This window comes from Papio anubis, unplaced genomic scaffold (assembly GCF_008728515.1).
Source record: "Papio anubis isolate 15944 unplaced genomic scaffold, Panubis1.0 scaffold231, whole genome shotgun sequence".
NCBI lineage: Eukaryota > Metazoa > Chordata > Mammalia > Primates > Cercopithecidae > Papio > Papio anubis.
In genome coordinates this window covers 32,393-56,397 of record NW_022162362.1, presented here as the reverse complement: position 1 = coordinate 56,397, position 24,005 = coordinate 32,393, and the positions used below count along the sequence as shown (strand labels likewise).

The 24,005-nt window shown below is 36.1% G+C and overlaps 1 protein-coding gene across 6 annotated transcripts in view; it reads right to left on the bottom strand.

Annotated features, from left to right (window-relative positions):
- The window catches only part of LOC116268493 (zinc finger CCCH domain-containing protein 13-like), a 62,461-nt gene that overhangs the window by 7,274 nt on the left and 31,182 nt on the right, over nucleotides 1-24,005 (bottom strand). For 2 of the 6 annotated variants that reach the window (XM_031661712.1, XM_031661717.1), the window contains exons 6-14: nucleotides 21,010-21,474; nucleotides 16,678-16,869; nucleotides 13,029-13,112; nucleotides 12,129-12,684; nucleotides 7,380-7,483; nucleotides 5,770-6,984; nucleotides 4,531-5,055; nucleotides 2,301-2,453; nucleotides 867-1,067 (exon numbers count right to left, since the gene is read on the bottom strand). In XM_031661712.1, the coding sequence (XP_031517572.1) occupies nucleotides 867-1,067; nucleotides 2,301-2,453; nucleotides 4,531-5,055; nucleotides 5,770-6,984; nucleotides 7,380-7,483; nucleotides 12,129-12,684; nucleotides 13,029-13,112; nucleotides 16,678-16,869; nucleotides 21,010-21,474 (3,495 nt within the window). The remainder of the gene's footprint in view (nucleotides 1-866; nucleotides 1,068-2,300; nucleotides 2,454-4,530; nucleotides 5,056-5,769; nucleotides 6,985-7,379; nucleotides 7,484-12,128; nucleotides 12,685-13,028; nucleotides 13,113-16,677; nucleotides 16,870-21,009; nucleotides 21,475-24,005) is intronic. The other 4 variants (XM_031661713.1, XM_031661714.1, XM_031661716.1 and 1 more) reach the window with 4 other exon arrangements.

Below are 24,005 nucleotides of genomic sequence, written 5' to 3'. Positions count from 1 at the left end.
CTGGAATAACTGAAAATTGTTGCAGTAAGGTCAAAAATCAATATGATATTTTCAAAGTAGCAGTTAATATTTATTGGGTATTACTATATGCCAGGAACTGTTCTAAGTGTTTTGCCTGTAATAACCGATTTGCTCCTAATGACCATAGGAAGTTGGTGGTATGATTATTCCTAACTTACAGATGATGACACTAACACACAGATTAAGTAATAGCTAGTAAGTGGTGTGCCTACCGAAATCCAGATCATCCAGCCTTACAGACCAAGCTCTTAACCACTTTGTTAAAGACTCAACCTACACACCTGCATTTGGGTAGGTGTCTAGGGGGAAAGGGCTGCCAAAATACCCAATTTCTTTAGACATGAAAAATATGTAGTCTTTTTTCCTGGCTCTATTTCATTTAGCCAAGGGCAAACCACTGAGCACTTTGATATTGTAATTTATTGGTTATTTATTTTATTTTATTTTGAGACAGGGTCTTGCTCTGTCACTTAGGTTGGAGTGTGGTGGCTCAATCATTGCTCACTGCAGCCTCAATTTCCTGGGCTGGAGCATTCCTGCTGCCTCAACCTCCCTAAGCAGCTGTGACTACAGACATGCTACACCACGCCTGGCCTGTTAATAAGTAATTTTAATACAAAAAGTTCATTGTACTCTTTTTCCAACTTTTCTGTGGGATAACTCTTCTCAAAATAAATTTTAAAGAGAAACTTTGACCATGAGGGTTAAATAATGACTATAAATGATTTCTCAAAAAATAGTTTCTATACAGTGTTAAGTGCTACATTAGAACAGATCACAATCCTCTTTAGATGGCACCTTAAATGGTAAACGGACAGCATATAGTTAAAGTAAAATGAAACTACCTTTCGGTTTTTCTAGAAGTCTCTGACATGTTTCTTTGACTTTGGCAAAGAGTTCAGAACCTGCCAACTTTTTAGAAATCCCAACTCTTAGCATAACAGCTCCAGGTGTGAATTTTAAGAGTGCAGCCCCAGGCTCTCGTGGTTCTTTTGGATGCTTTGGCATAAGACCAGACCAATCCACATCTATCACATCTAAGGGATCTGTAAAAAGTTAAAAAGTAAGATTTGTTTTACACCAAGAAATAGCAGTCTTGTTATCTACATAGAAATTTATATAAATCAAGGAAAACACAGAAAACATTAAATGAAAAGTACTTTAAACCAAAAATGTCCTATTCTTAAAATAAAAGCCTTCCCATATAATATTCAGAATCTAAGGACTCTTGACAAATAAAAAACCTTCCCACCAAAAGAAAACAGGCGACCCAACCCACCCAAACGAGTAACTCATTTTAACTCTATGGGAGATACCCAATGAAAGAACTCTATTGACTTCACTCAGATTAGGTCTAATCTTTTGAAACCTGGTACCAGAATCCTTTTAAGGGTTAAATCTAGGAGTACATGTGTTTGCAGTGTGAGTACACATACATTTTAATTTTTAAAAACAACTATTTCATTATGAAATCTCACAGAGAGTGACTATTATTAACACTGAGAGCAAATAATCCATCCACTGAGAAGGAACAGCTGAAGAAATAATGTTCTACTTAGAAATACCTAATACCAGAAAATAACAAAGATAACAATCATACATACCTTCTACATCAGTAGAAAAAATTACAAAACATAAGAGCAAATTAAAATAAAAATTTCATATTTTATATAATCAAAGAAAAGATCCTCACTGTGATTTAAAAAAACTGTTAGTAACGATCAGAAGCTAATTGGAATGATTCAAGAGGAATGTTAAGGGATGTTGCTTCATGGCATAATCATTAGAGTGAGTTCTGGTAACACGCAAAGTACTGTGAGTCAAAATAATTACCAAATTTAGAAAATTGATAGAGGTATATAGTGTTCAAATACAATTTCAACTACTGTAAATTTTTGACAGGTTGTTTAAAAAGTTGGCTTATGTCACCACAGTTGTGAAGCTTTGTACAATATACCTACCATGTAGAAAGAACATTGCTAGACAATCAGTATTTGTTTAGATTCCAAGTCATATAATATGATTCTTAAATTCTGGAAAATAAACTTTAGAATTTTGCTATTTTAAATGAGGGCCTTTGTAATTCACAGACAATGCCTACTTAAAAATAAGCAGGCATATGGGCTATAATTTTCATTTTATTGGCCTTTCAACCTTAAGTAAAATATAAAGGGAAAAATTACAAGTGCCCTAGGTCAATTTTTACAGAGTAGAAGGTAAGAATACTCTAATACCATATAACAGGTAACTTTCATGTTTAACCACCTCTGCAAAGTTACCTGGCATCTTCTCCTCATCCTGTTGGTCCTCCCTCTTTTCTGCATCACCTGCCAGAATTTCATCTAGTTCGTCATCACTGATTGGCTCGTATCCTTCTCCAGCACCAGAGCCTAATGAATGTGTATCATCTAACTTGGACTCGTCATCTCCTGCTAAATAGACAGATTAATTTCAGATCAAAGGCAATGTTAAAGGGAGGGGATGACTAAATCAAACCAAAAGGTAGAGGGTACACACATTATAACAATGCGAAAAACATCTTTTTCATCAGAAAACTACATCTCTTAATTATTCAAATACTTGACAATATCAAAAGAAAACATAAATAAAATTTAATTAGGCAAATTAAATTTTAACAGCAAGAATACAATCTGGACAGCAATTATCAGAACAGGTTATAAGATCACAATTATGACAAATAAAAGCTACTACTAACATACTAATGTTGATTGTATGTTGTGTTAATTTTTGATAATTTAAAACTTTAAAACTCAGACAAATCTAACTTCAAAAGATTTTGAAGTTACATTTTCAAATTTTCACAATTTATCTAAAGTAATTTAAAAACTTGCAAACTTATTTCAAAAATTTACTTGAAGCTTAAATCTTAGTTCATATTATTTAGCTCATTATATAAACTTTACAGCAGTGAGGTAAAAATACAAGAAGTGCCATTAATTCTCTCTCTACATCTCAATTCCTCCTCCCTATCTCAATGATCTTATTCACTGACGAACACAATTTTTAGAAGAATGCTTTAATACAATTAAAAATAACTTTGTGAGTACCACTAGTGTATGTTTTTTTTTTTTTTTATTTTACCAACTTTTTTCAACCACCTATGCTAAACTTTGTCTCTTGGTGAGTTAGTTGTGAACTTAATCCTAAAATTACAGAATACACTTAACGTTTATAATCACTAGCTAACCATACATTTCACTGAATCTACAATACTAAGTTTCAAAATGTAATCGTATGCTTTATGGGTATGAATTTGCAGCAAATAAAACATAAGAAGTTATAAGACATTTCTAGTCATTCTAGTGATTTTCCATGTTATTAAATTCTATAGTAATCTCCCCATATCCTCACTAAGTCACTTCTAAGGTAACCAATTTTAGTAACTTCGTCATATAAACATACATCTAAACATAAATGCACATAATAGGATTTTTCATTTTTCAAGGTGATCCAACTCATTTTCCTACTTTGAGTAAAAACTTTACATCACATAGCAAGGGATTCAGTTATACATTTCTATGCTATATTGTCTGTGATCATAACTAGCAAATTATATATTTTAGAGATGAGGGATACTGACTTTAATCACAGAGAGCTATGATAATGATTAATTCAATTATATTCAATTATATCCCAGGGTTGTACCACGCTTCATGATTTGATGCTATTTATACTCAAAATTGAGATGAAAATGTAATATGAAGAGATGAATTTGAAACAGTAAGTGCCTCGAGCAGAGAAGGCTTCATCGAGAAAATAATGTATAAATTGGGACTTGAAGTTTGAGTAAGAAAGATGAGATAAAAGAAAAAGGTCTATCAGGCAATGGTATGAGTGGTACAAAGAAGGGCAGAGAATGGAAAGGCACAAGTCAGCTTGTCTAGTAAATGGGGGCTGAAGGGTAAAGAGTAGAAGCATGGAGAGTGAGGTTTCACACAGCTGGGGCTGGCTCTGAGTGAGCCAAAAGGTTGACATGGACTTAGCGTTCCTATTCTAGGACTGGGGAGTACCAGTGGGATTCTAGTCAATCCGACATTAAATACAGTTTCAGGTAGTGTTATTGTTTTATATATTTGTTCTAAACTGCCCTAGAAAATAGGGATTCACTAATAATTATCTGAATCCCTCTCTGAACTAAGAAGTCATTTCAATTTTTGTAATCTTATTTTTTTAACATCTAAGAAAAGGATGTGATGGTTATTCTTCAACATCTATACGCACTGCATCTAAACAATCTTTTACTTCATTTAGGTTTATGTGAACCAAATCTGCCTTAATGGTAGTAGAGGGGACCACATTAAAAAATATATATATATATATGTCTGTATCTCATAGGTCTTTTCCTTCTGATATCTACTTCCCCTATAAAAGAATGGAGAATGAAGTCAATGTGCCTATTAGTGGATGCCCTTTCAAAAGAAAATAGTTGTTTCCCATGAAATCTGAAAAGAAAGAAAGCAGTATCACCGAAAAAGAGGTAGCACTCACCTTCCAGACTCTCAGTTCTCTCGGATTTATTTACGTCTTCAAATCCCTGCACAGATCCCAGATCTTTATCCATTCTCTCTTTATCCAAGGCTACAGAGTCTCGCGAAGTGCTTTCTAGATCCCTTTCATGTTCACCTTCCAGTTTTGCTTCACAGCGTTTCACAGACTCTATTTGAGAACTCTCAAAAGTTCTGTCTCTGTCTCTGTCCCTGTCCCTTTCAACAGAATCGGAAATTAGTCTCTCTCTTTCCCTATCCAAGTCTCTCCTTTTGTCTCTTTCTCTCTCTCGTTCTCGTTCTCGCAATCTATCTCGATCCCTGTTGCGTGGCCAATCTTTATCAGCATCTCGGTCCCATTCTCTCTGCCTTGTATCTCTCCTCTCTCTCTCGCGCTCTCTATCGTGTTCATATCGATCTCGCTCTTGAAGCCTGTCTCTGCTATCAAATGACCCAGATCTTGAATGGACCTGTCGATCTGACTCTGGAGAACTTCTTCTTGAACTATGGCTTCTTGAATCCTGGCGATCTAAAATAAATATACCATGTACAAACAGTTATTAGCCCACAATAAAATAGAAACAAAATGCTTCATTTCAGGATCCTTTAAAACATAATTTACCTTTTTCCATATTCTATATAATTTTCTATATTCCATATTATCTCTATATGTTCTACATATTTCTATATTCTACATATATATTTCTCTCTATAAATATCCATATAAGTCATTCTAAGAAAAATTCCTCTCTCAAAGTTCTAATAAATTTAAAAAAAGTTTCCTTGTCTATTTCCACTATAACCATAAAATATCTTCCAAGAAGTACATAAAATGATTAGGCATTAATAGAACTAATCACTCCATTATTTGATCTCTTCCTACTCCCCTATCTTATTTTCTGTGGTCAAAAGAGGCAGCCTTGACTGCATGAAGAATAGCAGGAAGGTTAAAATCATAGGCACTGATAAGGGACTTGAACACATAAACCCTTCCACCAAGACATACTACTAAAATTCTGATACTAAACTGATTAACACTATTGTATGTATTTCTATTATAATGTTGGTATTAATGTGATAACAGGTAACATTTCGATGGGGCAGCTAAGCTTTTCTTTAAAAAGTTCCATAAAATTTAAGGCAACATGTAAAGTAACCAATTTAGCATTACTTTAGAATTAAAATACGTATAAAATATACTAACCTATGAAACAGTGACTAGATCATAATTCAATTTTATTACCTGAAGAAGTACTTCGACTGGGTTCTCCACGCTTTAACTGATCAATCCTAGATTTTCTCTCTCCTGTGATATCCAGGCTTTTTGTTTTTTCTCTATCTCTTGAGCCACTGTGCAGTACTCTCTTTCGACCACTTTGGTCATCTCCACTTCGATGGGCAGAATCATTGGATGGGGAGCGAAGACGACCAGATGTATGACTACGGTTACTTCGATTGCTCCCAAGGCTGCTGCTCCTCTTTTGATCCACAGGTTTGCGATGTGGTGCATCTTCTATAGTCACATGAGGTGTCTCTACTTTTTCCATTCGTGTTCTGTGGCATTTTCTGTGTGAGTCTTCATTGGCAAAAGTATTATTGGTGGTACTGGTGGGGGTGGCAGAGGTGGAAATGGTGATGGAAGATGTGCTGAAAGAGGTGGTGGCAGCAGCAGTAGTGGAAGCAAGAGTTGCAGGCGCAGTTGTAGCAGTGGCAGTAGCCACAGGCGGTGGAGGAGGAAGAAGAGAAGATAGAGGAGAAGGGGTACTACCAGGAGTAGGGGCGGTGGCACTATGCTCTGCTTCTGTCACCTCTGTACGGTCAGGCACATCCTCATCAGACCAGTCACTGAATGCTGTATCTTCTTTTTTCTGGGAGTCCTCTAGAATACCATTCTTACCATTGCACATTTCAACCAATTCCTCTTTAGTTGTTATAGGGGGAGTCCGTGGGCCTCTTTTCTTCTTACTTTGCTGGGCTGCTTCTTCATCAGAAATATCAGAATCACCTTTGGATTTTTTACGTTTTTTTTCAATGCTTTTCTTTTTCTGTCCTTTTTTCGGTGAAAATACTTGACCATCTTCAGACGTTGTCTCTATGTTAACCCTCTCTATTCCAATATCATCATCTTTCTTTTTCTTAATTGGTTTCTTTTGAATTTTTGCTTTCTTCTTGTTTTCATCATGAGCTCGATCAGATGTCTCTCGATCTTCAGACTGGTGGTGTCCTATAATGTCCTGTGCACGCATTCTTGAGCTTTCCAGGATTTCTGTCTGTTTATCTACAGAAGAAACTTTCTCCTTGAGTTCCTGTTCTTCATAGCGCCTTGAACTCTCTTTCCTTTCTGGTTTACGATCTTCCTCTTTCCATCTACCCTGTCTGTCTTCTGAGAGGTGCGAGGGACTAAGAGAACGAGATTCTTGAGGTCGTACAACTTGGCTCAAGAGTCTGTGCTTTTCATCTATATAAAAGATAAAAGCAATCACACTCTCACCAGGTTAATAACCACTGCATGGTACAGATAAATTATAATAAGCCAATCTCTCCTCACACCTATAATCCTAGGACTTTGGGAGGCTGAGGCAGGTGGATCACGAGGTCAAGAGATCAAGATCATTTTAAAACTTTTAAAATGACAATAATTTTAGCCAAAATAAAAATATGGCTTTACTATAAACAGTAGAAAATGACAGTACCCTAACACACACTTTAGTCACAAAAGGAGATATTTAGAGACAGCAAAGCAAGACAACTTTTTAAAAATCTTAATTCATCAGTTCCTACTAGTATGAAAGGATGGTTTCATGGTTTCAAACGAATATGAATATAGAGAGACAGAAAACAGAGTCTGCTTACTTTTATCATCTCCACTGTTGTAGGCATCACTGTCCGGAGAATGTTCACGCCGGCGCTTCGGGGACTGTCTAGGGCTGGGACTCCCTTCATTTCTATAGCGCTTCCTAAATTGGGCAAGCAAACACAACTTATAAAATTCTAGGGGGCAAAAAGAGATTTCTTTGTTTTTACTAGTATCTCTTTACTATAACTGGAACATATAATTGTAGAAAAGCAATATTGCCAGAGGTGTATCATACAAAGGATATTCAGTGCCTTTAATAAAAATTCTTTACTTCATTTGCTAAGAATTGTGAACTTAAAATACACGACATTTCTTCTTCTTCATTATACATGTAGAATACTCAAGTGAAAATTGCCAGATTTAAATACTGCAAGGCGGTAACATGCAGCACAGAAATCAATATATTAATGTACCCTCTAATACAAACATTCAGCAATTTTGCATTCTTATGATATAAAAATGCCTTACGCTGCAGAGCTGAATGAGAAAACCTAATATTGGCTTTGAAGTAAAAAAGCTATGAGTTCAATTTACAACTACATTAGTTATTATGCAGCCTTTAGAAGGTTCCTTGAAGTCACTGAACTTTAGTTTCCTCATCTGAAAATGGGGGGGTGGGGCTGCGGGGGTGGGAAATGAGAGTCCATCTCATAAAACTGCAGTGAGGAATAAATTAGTTATGTCATAAACCCAGAGCCAGATACGTTGTGGGTATACTGTAAAATCAGTTCCTTTTCCCTTCTTAGTTGAGCTTTAAACGAGTAGCGTTTTATATCTCTTGGGTACTTATTCTAGTGTTTTCTGCCATTTTCATCAAAATTTGACTACCTGTTTTTTCATTAATATTGTTTGTTTATAAATACTATGGTCGAAAGTTAAGAAACATACTGTATACACGGACCAATGGAACAGAATAGAAAACTCAGAAATAAAGCCAAATGATCTTCAACAAACCATACAAGACGTAATGGGGAAAGGACACCCTATTTACTAAATGGTGGTGGGAAAACTGGCAAGTCACATGTAAAAGAATGAAACTGGATCTCTCTCACCTCAAACAAAAATCAGCTCAAGATGGATCAAAGACTTAAATCTAAGACCTGAAACCATTAAAATTCTAGAAATTAACACTGGGAAAACTCTTTTGGACAATGGCCTAGGCAAAGACTTCATGACCAAGATTCTAAAAGCAAATGCAATGAAACCAAAAAGAAATAAATGGAACCTAATTAAACTAAAAAGCTTCTGCACAGCAAAATAAATAACAAAGAAAACCCATAGAATGGGAGAAAATACTTGCAAACTATGCATTCAATAAAGGACTAGTATCCAGAATCTATCAGAAAGTCAAACAAATCAGCAAGAAAAACATAAACAATCCCATCAAAAAGTGGACAAAGGACATAAATAGACATTTCTCAAAGAAGACATACAAACAGCCAACAAACATATGAAAAAAACGCTCAAAATCACTCATCCAGGGAAATACAAATTAAAACCACAATGAGATGCTACCTTACTTCTACAAAAATGGCCATTAAAAAGTAAAACACAACAGTAAATGTTAGCATAGACATGATGAAAAGGGAATGCTTATTCACTGCTGGTGGAAATGTAAGTAAGTACAACCTCTATGAAAAACAGTATAGAGATTCCTTAGAGAACTAAAAGGAGATGTTTGATCCAGCAATCCCACTATTGGGTATCTACCCAAAGGACAAGAAGTCATCCTATGAAAAAAACACATGCACATGTATGTTTATAGCAGCAAAATTCACAACTGCAAAGATATAGAACCAACCTAAGTGCCCATTGGCCAATGAGTGGATAGAGAAAATGTGGTATATATACACCATGAAACCATGGAATATTACTTAGCCATAAAAAGCCATAAAAAAATGGAGTATTACTTAGCCATTTTGTTTTCTTAAAAAAAACCAAAACAAAATAATGTCTTTTGCAGCAACTTGCTCTCACTTGTAAGTGAGAGCTAAGCTATGAGTATGCAAAGGCATACAGAGTGATATAATGGGTTTTGGAGACTCAGAACGGGGAGGGTGGGAGGAGAGTGAGGGACAAAAACATACATGTTTGGTACAATGTACACTACTCAGGTGAAAGGTGCACTAAAATCTCAGAATTCATCCAGGTAACCAAAAACCTCTTGTACCCCAAAAACTATTGAAATAAAAATAAAACAAAAACATTGCAACACATGTATATCCTAGACAGCTCCTTTATATAGATGAGCAACCATGTGGAGAAGGCCCCAGGTGTAATATGACAATTCACAGGCCCAAGCTTGTGTACTACTTTATCCAAAGCTCTTCTCCCATCAATAACTGGCCTATTTCCCCATTTTTCATATCTAATGACATGCTATGACAAGAGAATGGGGTGAAAGTGACACTGTGCAGATGTGAAGAGGATTCAGGAGGCCTTGCCGCTTCAGCTTCTGCCCTCTTGCTATGTTTCTACCATCACATGCAAAGCAGAGTTTAGACTATTGAAGTTCAGGGGGTCAAGTGAAGGAGAAACAAGATGTCCTATTTGCCAGACACATGAGACAATCCTGGGCCTCCAGGCCCAGCTGCATTGTCAGATGGAATGTTGATACATGAGTTACTCCAAGTGAGACCAGAACAACCACTCTGTTGAGCCCAAGAAAAACTGCCAATCCACAGAATCATGAGCAAATAAATGGTTGTTGTTTTAAGCTACTAACTTATGTGGTGATGTGTTACACACCAAGAGATAACTGATAGGCTGGAATAAAGTGAAAATTTAAAACATGAGAAAAAGTTATTTCAAGGAAATACCTAAATAAACACAATTAGAGTAAAATAAAATACGGCAATTTGGCAAACCTTCTACATAACAGCAGTTAAAAAAAGTGCTGGATAAACTGAACTACTGAGATGACAATACAGTTAATGAAAGATTAAGATATTAATCTCACATAGTTTCTCTTATAGAGTTATTCAACTTCTAAATTTCTGGGGTCATTGTCAACTCTTAGATTGTCTAACCATGAAAAACCAGAAAAACCTTTGCTATTATAAGCAGATATCAGAAGCATGAAAAAAATACAGTTTGAGTATCCCTTATCCATGAAATGCTTTGGGTTTTGAATATTTGCATTGTACTTACTGGTTGTGCATCCTTTATCTGAAAATCTGAAATGTTCCAATGAGCATTTCCTCTGAGTGTCATGTCAGCGCTTAAAAAGCACTAGATTTTAGAGCATTTCAAATTCTGAATTTTTGGATTTGGGATGCTCAATCTGTATTAATGAAAACATAGGACTGAATAAAAGATAAATAACAAAGATTTCAGAATTTTAATCTTAGAAAATAAAGAGGTCAGAAAAGTGGGGGATAGGGAGGGCAGGAATATGTACCTGTGCCTCCATGTGTTAAAAAAGATATCTCTGAAGTTTATGTTCAGGTAAGATTGTTCAAAATATAAGGACAGGGAAGCAGGAAAGTAATCCAGGGGGTGTACTACAGAAAACCATGGCTGCAAATTAAAGAGTAGCCAAGACCTAAGGGAAGAAGGTTCTACTTCTGTGCTGTGTTGTTTGGCCCTAACCATAACCCACAATAGGGAGGATGAAAAAAGCCTGAAGTAGGGAGCCTGTATTCACCCTGTGGCAAACGAGCTGGAGGTAGGAGCAAGAAAACTGAAGATACGTAAATTATTTTCTCAGTATGTTTTGGCAAGGTAAACCAGTGTTTATCCCAGTTGGAGGCAAAAAAGCAGTTAATTCTACTAAATTTTGTTTTGTACCCATAGAACTTCAAAATTGACCAATCAGAGTCTAGAATTCTCATGAACACTGTGATCAGCTTAGTCAATTACTGTCTCCCCATCAACTAATGAGAGCCCCAACACAGAGAGGACTGCAAAGCTGACAGGGACAACTCTGGGGCCATCTTAGCCATCATTTGGAGAAAACCTTTCTGAGACTGAAATTAATACAGAGGGAAACTGGAGAGACGGAAACTGCTAATGCTTTGTTTGAGAATCTGGATATAGCCACATCAGAACAAGCAAAAGCTAATCTCCAACTTCCTAGATATTTGAGCAAATAAGCTCTTTTTTGGTTAAAAGGGGGTGAGCGGGGGGGAATGACCTCGATATATGAGATGCCAAGAACACATCTTTTGACCCCAAAGAACTACTCCACAGCACGAGAAGACACTTCCTTTTCTCTCATCTTCGAACCATGCAGTGATTACAAGGATTCCCTCAGTTCTAAAACATTGTCAATGCTTCCTGCAGCCTGGGGGTAGTGACTCCATAATTACAAGCACATAAAATTCATGAAGGATCATCAGAATGGCACAGGTGATATCCCTTGGTGACTAGTCTAGGTGATGTGATGGGATACAAGTTCACTGATTCCTGTCTTAATTTAAAAATTGCTTTTTCCAGACAACTGAAAAAACTGGTTTTTTTTGGAGACAAGGTCTCCACCCAGGCTGGAGTGCAACGACATAACCTTGGCTCACTGCAACCTCTGCCTCTCAGGCTCAAACAATCCTCCCATCTCAGCCTCCCAAGTGGCTAGGACTACAGGCATGCGCCACCATGTCCGGCTACTTTTTGTATTTTCTGTAGAGATGGAGTTTGCCATGTTGCCCACTCCTGGCCTCAAGGAATCTGCCCGCCTTGGCCTCCCAAAAAGTGCTGGGTAAATAAACACCAGATACATATAATAACTGACTGATAATTATTCTTACTTTGATTTTCTTTCATCATGTCCATCTCTTGGATTCCTATCTTCTCGGATCTCTTCTCGCTTTTCTCTGCGGTCATCTCGTCCTTTGTCTTTGTCTTCCCAATCCCTCTGGCGTTCTCGTTCTTTATCCCTTTCTCTCGCTCTTTCTCGTTCCCGTTCTCGCTCTCGCTCTCTCTCCCGTTCTCGCTCTCTTTCCCTCTCTCTTTCTTCTCTTTCTCGTTCCCGTTCTTTTTCCCTGTCTCGCTCCCTCTCTCTTTCCCGCTCTCGATCGTGGTCTCGGTCTCTATCCCTTTCACGATCTCTCTCTTTTTCTCTTTCTCTCTCTCGTTCCCTAGCACGCTCTCTTTCTAGTTCTCTCTCTTTTTCTCTTTCCCGATCCCGTTCACGTTCCCTCTCTCTCTCCCGCTCCCTGTCTCGTTCTCGTTCCCGATCTCTCTCCCTAGCCCTTTCATCTCTTCTATCATCCACTCTGTCTACTCTTCGTTCCTCTCTTCTTTCATCACGCTCAAGCTCGTCATTCCTTCCCTGATGTCGAATTGGTGAGCTTGGTCTTTGATCTACAATGAAAATCAAGTTTTGTCAGTGATTAATTTGACAGATAACCTATTGGTAAGACAGCATGGTAAATCTTAAATTTTATCTGTGTATAGGGTCACACTGGCAACAAATTACAAACCAAGTAGCATATTTAATTTTAACTGAATATCCAAGTAACAATCACCCCTAGACCTTAAATTTTTTAAAGATAATTTTTATTTGCCCTCTAACTACCATGTTTCCTGCTCCCCGTCAACCCCCTTCCCCACTCCCACTGATCCACCTTTGATCTTTCTCTGCATGCTCCCTACCCTACCTCCAGCCCACTGCTCCAACCCCACTTTCTGCCATCTCTACCCTTCACCTCTGATCTTCTCTGTCCCCCCAGCAGGACCTGAGAACACTGGTGGCAAAGGATAGGGGCAGCAGGAGGTGTAGAACATAGGAGCTGAAGGAAAAAAAAAATTTCCCTCGTAAGTCACACCTCTAATTTCAGGCCAAAATATATACAAATCAAAGTGCAGCTATTATGTGAGGAAAATATAGTGAACAAAACATATGTCAGAATTTGTTGCTGCAATATTAATCTCTTATCATGAACTGTAATATTAAGGGTACTGATGTCTAGCAATCTTGAAATAAATGTAAAAAGTATTTCATATTAGTGATATATATTTGTAATTAATAACCAATTACTAATAAATTAGAAGCTTTACTTAATTATATAAATGACTACTCAGATGAAGAGCTGTTTTCTTAAAATGTTAACTGATAACCTCATCACATTTTATTTAAATTTTTTCCATGTACACACAAATCACATAAACAGAGTAAATGAATGCATGCTGCCCAAATACCCCGTTGAGCAGAAAATTAGTCTGGGATAAAAAAACGTATACGAGGATGGCATGAACTTTTTCAAAGAGATAGCCATTTTTCAAAGCAACTACTGTAGTCTGATCTAGGTTACTGTGAGGTTTCCATTTACATACTATATATCTACTGGTTGTTCGATAAAGATCATATTATAATACGGCCAACAGGTTGGTAAGTGGAACATTTAACATCAACTCATTAAGCAGAATAATTTTAGGATGTTTCTAGGAAGGGTTCAATATGGTATTTTGGATTTCCCTTCCTAATCACTGATTAAAAAGACAAGTTCTACCTATCTTTACTATTTTAGAGGTTATAGACCCAGATACAAACGATCATAGCATTTTAAAGCAAAATCAAAATGAAATCCTACACAGTCGCTTCTCCCCCTTTCTATTTAAAAACAGAAATTATGGTCCAGAGTTGTCTTCCCAATGTCACAGAGATGGTAGATGCATTAGAAGTCAGTTTTCTTAAACGCTTTTACTTTTGATGAAACCAACTGAAAGTAGTTCTTCTGTATCATACTTTGGATTCCTAGAATGCTATCTACCCATCTTTTGTATTGTCTGAATTCCTAGTTTGAAGGAGTCATACCAACATCATAATCATTACAAGATAACCTGAAACAAATTCAATACCATAACTTATAGCAAATCATACTTTAAATTTCTAATTACAGCAATATCAGCAAATAGACTATTCAGACATGCTTTTATGAGAGATATAATTTTATTTTCCCAACCAAAATATCAATGCTTTCTTCAAAGGAAAATGCAAAGAATATAAGAACATCACTTTAATATGTCTAAACTATCTCCCCCTATCTTTCCCCCAAAATGTGTTATTCAAAGATGTGCTTCTACTTACACATTTCCTTATTTTAATAAACGACATACCAATTCATTAAAGCTGATAATCTCTGAGTTGTCTAAGTCTCATCATATCCAAGTACCATCAACTTCACTTCTAAAATATTTCTTTGTTCCTTTCTCTGTCCCCACAGATATAGTTATTAACTCAGACCTTGATCAGGTCTTCTTAGATGCCTATGTCATCAACAGTTTAACTAATTGGTATCCTTGTTTTCAATCTTTCCCAACATCCTTAATATGTTTTTGATGAAAATTATTTCTTCCAACTGCTTAAAAGCAGTTATCTTGTAGGCAGTGAAAGGCAATTAAAATCAAATTTTTAGCCTGACTAGGCTAAACTTAGGTCATTTACTACCTGGCCTATAGTCTTTCATCAGTCCTTTTCTCTGGCTTCTTTTCTACCTTGCCAATTATAGCATACTCTGACTCCAATGTTGTAACATAATTCCTTACTACTCCGAAGCACATGTTTCTTTCAGTCCTGGTGTCTATACATGCTGCACCCTCTCCCTGTAAAGTGCTCCTTCTATAGCTTCCTTTTATCCTTCAGGCCCTAATTCAGATGTCACTTCTTTAGGCAGCTTTCTTGGAATTGCTCAGAATTGAGTTTGCTCCTTTGTCTTCTCACAGAACTTTTATATAGAGTAGTAGCATTTATCCTACTTTGCTTTTTTGGGTGGGGAGTTCTTCCCTCTCCCCATTAAATTCTACAAGGATAAGAATTATTGTACCTCAAGTGCCTAGCAAAGTGCCTAACATGGGTACTCAACAAATATTTGTAAAATATTCATTAGCCTCCAAAATATTTTTTTATTTCAATCATACATCTGATAATTATTGAAGTAGTTACAGTAAAATTAAAATAGAGAACTGAACTCAGAAGACCTGAGTTTGAATTCCAGCTCTGGAACCTACTTCTCTATAATATTGTAATCTTACTACTCTTAGATCTAATCCCCAAAACTCTGAAAACATGAATTATTTTATCATACCTACACTTACAAGGATATTGTAAAGATTAAGTCGGAATAAATGTAAAGCAATTATCAGAGTTCTTGGCACCTAGCAGAAGATCAATACATGTGGTTGAACTAACCATAAGATTGAAACCAAATGGTACTACTGAATTCAGGCATGAGATGAGAAAAATCTGAGCAAGGATATGAAAATAGAAAAAAAGGAAAAAAGAGATTTTAAAAAAAGCATCACCAGTTCTAAAAGTCCTAGGGAAGAAATAATTTCAGATATCAAAACAGAACACAGAAACTCCAGCCCTATCTGTAACTAAGGAAATTCTACATATCTTTTAACCAAAATGCATTAGGCTTACCATACAAACTCAACCCAATCAATTCTCCTACTTCTGATCCTATCTATGCTCCCAAAAGTAGACGATGCCTTAGAAACTTTATTATTCTTCCACTACTAACCAATCAAGATATAATATTACCTCTTTGATTCAGCCCATAGTAAAGTATCAATATTCAATTCTCTGGGCCATCAAGTTTCATGCTATATTAATCTAGGCATTATAGTGAACCTTACTTCAGCCAAGGTTAGTAAGACCTTCATAAAATTTTTAATGTTTAAAGGCCCGAGTAAGTACAGAAACAAAAGCTTGCCAAAGAAGGTATTTACATCCTTCTTAAAAGTGCTTCCTAATCTTGCTTCAAAATTGATTTAACAGATCATCTGATAGATGAACAGAAAAAGTTTTGGCTTAAGACATATAAGAACGCAAAATTAGCTAAAGCAAATACCATATCTTCTCAGGATAGAATACAAATAAAATATTTCTCTAAACAATCCCTAGCCCTATCATTGGTGTTTTTTTTTTTAATTTTTTTATTGCTCCTCTCTGAAAGTCCTTATAAAATTCTATTGATCACAGCGAATGAGTGAGTAGCCAGGATACTCAGATGTGAAGTTTAGGTATTTCTTGAATCAGAATTGCCTGGAATGGAACCCAACCATCTACATTCTTTAAAGGTTTGTAAGCTATTTGGTTAAGATGAGAGACACACAGCAGGGCACCCAAGTTTTTGCACTTTGTTGCCAGTAGGTACTGGCCACTAGCTATTGACATAATCCCTCCCAAACCATGTGAACAAAGATTATATGAGTATATATAATAGTTTCAAGTGTGTCATCAAGCACAAGCCTTAAAATATATTTTACATTAAATAGTAAATTGGTAACTGTTTTAAAAAACAATTCACCCAATTGATATTGTTCACTATTTAATAAAATTGTTTGACAAACCTCTCTCTCTGTTGTCGCGACGGTCTCGCTCTCCATGTCTTCTCTCAAAGGAAGAATCCCTTGCTTGATCTCTGTTGTCTCTTTCAGGATATCGGTCTCTTTCAGGATAGCTACTTCGAGTTTCCCAGCTGTCATGATAGTTGCTATTACTACTGTGACTATCAATTTGAGAACCTCTTGAGCTTCGACTTCCTAAACAAAGGACAGTCACACAAATGTTTACCCCATACACTTTATTCAACAAATTTCATCAGTCACAATCTTTCCTCCTAAAAACCACTAATATATATATTTAATATTCCAAAGTGTGGTAATCCCTCCTGAAAAGAGTATCAAGCAATGAATCAGAACAACCAAGGTGTCCAATGACTGACCTGAGTAGACAAAGTTCCAGTTTTCTCTATCTATATAAAAGTCATACGATAAAATCATAAAATTATAAGATTCATTAAAGTTAACCTGTCCCCCCGCCAAAAAAAAAACTATTTCTTCATATCTAATTCACAGACATATGAAAATAATGAAAAAAATGGGTATATATTATTGCTTAAATACAGTTTACAGTGAAAACATTCCAACATAGAACACCAAGGTTAATGACATTAAATTGTATGTGAAAATTTTCATTAACAGATGTGGGAAACAGACATTCACAGTGGCTTTGTTCATAACAGCCAAAACCTGCAAAGTACACTAATGTCTTTCAATGGGTGAACAATTAAACAAACTGTGGCACATGCATGCCATGGAATACTATTCGGCAATAAAAATAAATGACTGATATATGCAACAACTTGGATGAACCCCAAGAAAAAATTATGCTGCGTGAAAAAGCCAATCTCAACAGGATACATAGAGCATTATTCCATTTATGAGACAATTACAGGATAAAGGACACGTAAGAGGCTGCCAGGGGTTGGGGCCGGGGGCCAGGCGAGAGTTGTGGCTATAAGGGGGTAATAAAAGGCAATCTTAGGATGTTACAGATGAGTATCTTGACTATGGAAATGGGCTACACATATGATAAAACTGCATAAAGCTACATACAGACACACACCCAAGTGCATGTATACTGGTAAAATCTGAATAAACTCTATGGATTGTACCAATGTCAGTTGTTTGGTTTTGATACTACACTACAGGTAGGACGTTAGATGTTAACACTGGAGAAGTTGGGAGAAGGATAAACAAAGTTTCCCTGTACATTTATTTGCAATCTCCTGTGAATTCCTAATTACTTCAAAACAAAATGAAATTAAAAAACAAAACAAAACAAAACAAAACCTTTTTTTGAGCAGGGAGGGTTAGGAGTAGAGAAAGAAGCAGTACTGGGGCTGTGATAATTTAGGAATATCTGGCAAAAACAGACAGAAACTCTGAGGGCCCTGCCCTTAACCTCATAGAATTACCACAAATCAATCTTGACAAAGATGAGTTCACTCCAAACTTAAAAGAACATATGACAAACTAACCCACCCAAAGTCAGAATCAAAAAGCACTTCCCCAAGATTTAAAAAACAAACAAAAACACAAAGAATATAAATGTAACAGGCTTTTGAGACCTAAAAGAATTACAGCATGATTCTATGGGTATTTTAATAATCAAAATAGATATGAAAAATATTTTAATAATTAAAGACCAGGAAGAAAAAATGTAAAACATTTTTAAAGACTACAAAAAGGCTACCTATAACATCTAGGAATGAATGGGTTAACCATCAAATCAGACGCAGCTAAGAAAAAACTGGTAAACTAGAAGTTAAGCCTGAGAATATGACCTAGAGGCAAAACAGATAAAGAGATGAAAAATTTGCAAGTTAAGAATGAGAGAAGATACAATGAGGAGATTTAATGTGTCTAAAACTATATGTTGTTTAGAGTTACATTAAAAAAAATAATAATAAAGCCTGAAAGGATGGAAAAAGATTTATCAAACAAATACTAACCAAAAGACAGCTGCCAGCAAAACAATCTTCAAGAAAAATACAGGCTGAATGCCCTTTATCTGAAATGCTTGGGACTACAGGTGTTTTGGATTTTGGAATATTTGCATTATATTGATTCAGCATCCCTAATCTGAAACATTGGAAATCCAAAATACTCTAATAAGCATTTCCTCTGAGTGTTATGTCAGCTCTCAAAATGGCTGTTGTCAGAGTTGCTAGTGGCAATAGTTGAAAAAAAAGAAAATACATTAAAAAGTTTGAGATTTTGGAGAATTTCAGATTAGGGATGCTCAACCTGAACCTGGCATAAACAGTCATTCTATAATGAATAAAGAAATAAATAACTCATCTTATGTGTACCTAAGAGCAAAGCCTCAAAGTATTCAAACAAAAAAATGATCAAACTATAAGAAGAAATGAACAAATCTACAAATTCCACAATGATAGTGGAAGACTTAACTCACCTCTCTGTAATGACAGAACAAGCAGACTAAGAAAAATTACATGTAGATTTGAAAGTGTAGTTAAACAAACTTTATCTTAGAGACACACTCTGCATTCAACCATTACAAATGCAACTCCCTTGAAAGCATATGTAGAACACTTACAAAAACAGACCACTGAGCCACAAAATAAGAGTTAACAAATACATTTCCCAAAGAACTGACTTTCAACAGAGTATTTTCTGACAACTAAAATGGGGTGAGAGAACTTAATCCTTAACGCAATAAAAACATCTGCAAAAAATCCACAAACACCATACTTAGTAATAAAATGCCAGCAACAATCCTTTAAAATCTGAAACAAAGCAAAGCCCACTCTACTTATATTTAACACTGTATTGATAAAGATGCTCAGCAGGTTACTGACAGAAAATTAATAATCAGAAAAGAGCCAAATCAGTCTGTTCCTAGGAACATTTGTTAAGACAATCTAATTAGATCAAGAAAATACAGCAACATCATTTAAATGTAAGATTAATATACAAATGCCAATTACCATTTCCATGTACCAACAAAGCATTAGAAAATGTAATGTTTTAAGAGACACCATTTAGTGACATACGTACACAGTTATTCACTAAAGCATTGTCTGAAAGAGATGAAGATTAGAAAACCAAAATACCCAGTAATGCAGCACTTGCTGACTTTATGGTATATTCTACAATAGATAACATGTGCCAAAAGAAGAAAATAGCTGTTTACCACAAAGAAAGACATGAAAGATATTTTTACTGGTTGAAAACAGTAGGATATAAAATAGTACATAGATTTTTCCACTGTTTTTAAAAATTATTTTTGTAAATCCAGAGGGGAAATCAAATGGATATTTATTTGCTCGCGTAAAATGTTTTTTGGGAAGAATACCTACAAAGCTGGCAAAAGAGTGGTCAGGGTACAAGGGAGGCTTTTCACTATATGTCCTTTTATATATTCAAAATTTTGAACCATGTAAATGCATAATTAAAAAATTTTTTTATCTTACAAAATGTAAAAGCACTATTTATAATGGCAACAAAAATAGAGGATACCCAGGGAAAAAAAATGTAACAAATATTGGAAATATTATAAATTAAGTTGATGCATTTGAAATAAAAATCCAACAATTTTTTATGAAATTAAAAACTGTTTTCTAAAATTGATATGAAAAAGTAAAGGGTCAAGAAAACACAAGGCAGCTCAAAGAAGCTAAAGCACCCTCAACACAAATATGAAGCTGAAATACTGACCAAGGATTGACTAACAGACCAATGGAAAGAATAAAAGTGATCAAAGTTCTGCAGCAGTGTTTGGGGAGAGAGGAGAAAAGCAGGTGGAGGTAAAGAGAGGTCATGATAATTAAGTCTCAGCAGTTTGGAAATAGTTACAATATATTTAAGTCATTTGGGTGATGGCAAATACTTTTTATGAAAAGAAAAATGGCTCAAGATAATGACATGTGGCAGTTTGACAGGGTCTGAAGCAAGTACAAATACTGAAGAATACACAAATCAGTCATTTCTGATGCCAACAATTTTGAAAACCCACCACTTTAATTCTACTTTAATTTAATGAACATTTTATCATATTTATACCTATTTAAAAGAAAGTAACTTCCTTGTGATTCTACTTTTTTGTCTGATAGTTATTTTCTTAGTGTTCTACATTAATCAAGATGACAGGCATGACTGGATATAATTGGGGGGGTCTAGCTCAAGCTCCATTTATCTTCTGCTATTTTAACTAGTAATTCCAATTAGGAATTTATAAGGAATACTATAAATTCAATTAATTAAAAATTACTGTGACAAAATGATAACGAATGTAAGAAACAACATATTAGAAATCTTAGGAGATGTTATACTTTCTATATAAGATATAGTTCATTGACAAGTCAAAAACCTTACCCTTTTCAGGTAACTCAGGAACTCTCCCCCTACTTCTGCCCATTCGGTCATTTCTAATTTCACTTCGAGACTCATTTCTGGACTCATTCCTTATTTCAGTACGAGAACTTTCTTCTCTCAAATGGTTTCGGCCATAACTCCGGGATTCTTCTGGATATGCATCCTCCTTTCGATGAGTATCTCGACCTTCACGGTCCCTGTAGTCATGGGCATCACGAGTGGACCGAGAATCTCTGGGATCACGGCTCTCTTTGGTATCTCTGCTATAATCCCTCATCTCTCTTGAGTCCCGAATGTCTCTGGAGTCTCTTAGTTCCCTTCGGTCCCTAGTATCTCTGGCATCTCTCCGATCCCGACCATCTCGAGGTTCTCTGTCATCTCTGTGGTCTCTAGAAGAGCTCTGATCCTGTTCATACTCTCGTTCTTCTCTTGAGTCCTTTTCTCTGTCTCGTTTGCCCCTAGTATCTATAATGCAATTTTGGAAATCGACTGTAATTGCCTTTACAAAGTTTCAGGAAACTAGACAACATATTTAATACAGAACTTTAAAAATTTTATTACAATGACAATTCATGTTCTTTGCAAAAAATAAGAAGCTAAAATCCCAAAGATAATTAACACTTGATAACAATGTTCTTCATTAGATAAACTCTGAACATGAATTTCCTCTGCCCCGACTTACCTATACTTACAGATCCTAAACAACTGAAACAATTAAGTTGATCTCCTATCATTGATGGCTTACTTTTTAGAAACCACTTTTAAATACAAAGACACCTCAGTTACTTGAATCTTTTCTGTCAACTATTAAGCTAGGTTAAACTAGACCGTATGTGACCTCCTCAAATGTACTTAAGTACTTGAGGGTAGCCTATGGTGAGTAAGCTAGCTGGTTAAGTGATACTGTTATTCACTCTCTTTTCCTGCACTGTTTAATGGTATAACACTCATGTGTGCAAGTCTTTAAAGCTTTCTTAGAGCACTTTCTAGCTGGGTGTGGTGGCATGTACCTACAGTGCCAGCTACTTGGGAGGCTGAGGTAGGAGGATCGCTTGAATCCAGGAATTTGAGTTCAGCCTGAGCAACATAGTAAGATGAGACTTTTTCTCTTTAAAACGAACAAACAAAAAAGCATTTCATAGGAAAAAAAAAATACTTTCACTTTTTAAAAGCTGGACTGAACGACACTGACTATCTGTAAAAACCATGTCATTTTATAATAAAGAAATAGAGACCCAAAACTTAAATGGCTTAGTCAATCCCATAATTTGGAAAGATTAGAAACCACTCTTTACATATATTTAGAAAGGGCATAAACTGATTATAACAAATCTGATATGAAGCCAAAGAATTAACAAGAGAACCTCAAAGAATAAATACTGCCCTTTTTATCAGATTCTTCTACAAGTTGCTCTTATACTCTGGAATTGCCCTAGTCTGAGGCTATTTTGGCAACTCTAGCAGCCTCATGCCCAAAACATTATAAGTTTACTTCCTTTTCTCTTTGTCTAGTGGCTAGGCCCACAGACTTTCTCATGGACCCAAACATCTTGTAACCACAAGGCCCTCAGACCCTCATCAATAACCTATCTCCCCCACCAATTCCTTTGTCCATATATCCATATCCACAAATCCCGTTTAAGGACAAAGGCAAGAGGCAAAGATCTGACATATCTCCATCCCTTTCTGTGCATAGCTTTCACTTCTACTCCTCCCCCAATACCAGCTGTGCCTGCAAATGTGTTCACTTAGTGCCAGATCTTTTTCTCATGATGTGCCCATCTGTCTTTACAAATACATCTAGGTACTGTATTTTGTTCTTTACCTACCTCCCTATCCTTCCACCAAAATTATCCGTATTTCAGAAAATGACATCTAAATAGAGAGGAACAATTTTTTAAGTACTTACAAAGAACTTAAAACAATTATGGTTTGTTACGAGAAGAATCCCTTAACACAAGCATTTCTATGAGACTCAATTGCTTACTATTTTCCCTTTATTAGTATGTTTAATAATGTTAAGGGAGTTTTTATTCAATAAGAAGTCATTAAATATGTACTATATTCCTGGTCAACTCTAGTTGTTAAATATCTTATTAAAATTTATAGAAAGGTACAACATAAGAGAATTTTCCCATCTTACCAATGTTCCATAAATACTGCTGTGCTGACCTAGTCCCAAAATCATACACACACAAAAAAAATTCTATCACATAGGTGCTTTCCCCAGTCCCTGCTTATTTTCTTGAATATCATTCTCATCCGCCATTTTCTTGAACAAAAAAACCCGATTAATTATTGCTTGCACTGTTGATAGGAAGAGAATACTAAATTCAACATGTTTCATAGGAGACTGCTGTACTCCACTCACACAGAGGCGCTTAAAAGGCAAATTAAATATAAATGTTGCAAGTAAGCATTTCCTGAGTACTTACTATGTTAAAAAATGAACACAGGAGAAGTTAGAAAACAGACTTAGTAAGTAAAATCTACAAAGACCAGAAGCTTAGACAAGAAGTAAAGAGAGAGATGAGCCGGGCGCGGTGGCTCACGCCTGTAATCCCAGCACTTTGGGAGGCCGAGACGGGCGGATCACAAGGTCAGGAGATCGAGACCACGGTGAAACCCCGTCTCTACTAAAAACACAAAAAATTAGCCGGACGCGGTGGCTGGCACCTGTAGTCCCAGCTACTCAGGAAGCTGAGGCAGGAGAATGGCGTGAACCCGGGAGGCGGAGCTTGCAGTGAGCCGAGATCAGGCCACTGCACTCCAGCCTGGGCAACAGAGCGAGACTCCGTCTCAAAAAAAAAAAGAAAGAGATGAGAGCTATTAAACAGGCTTTATTGCCAGGTAACAATAAAATCTCAGCCTGAATAGGGAGTAGCAAATCCAAAGTTAACTTAATTCTCAGGGATACAGAAAGGAAAACCACTTTGCTCACTTCTTTATTATGACCTAGAAATTTGACGAGTTGGCTTGCAATGACCTTCTGCAAT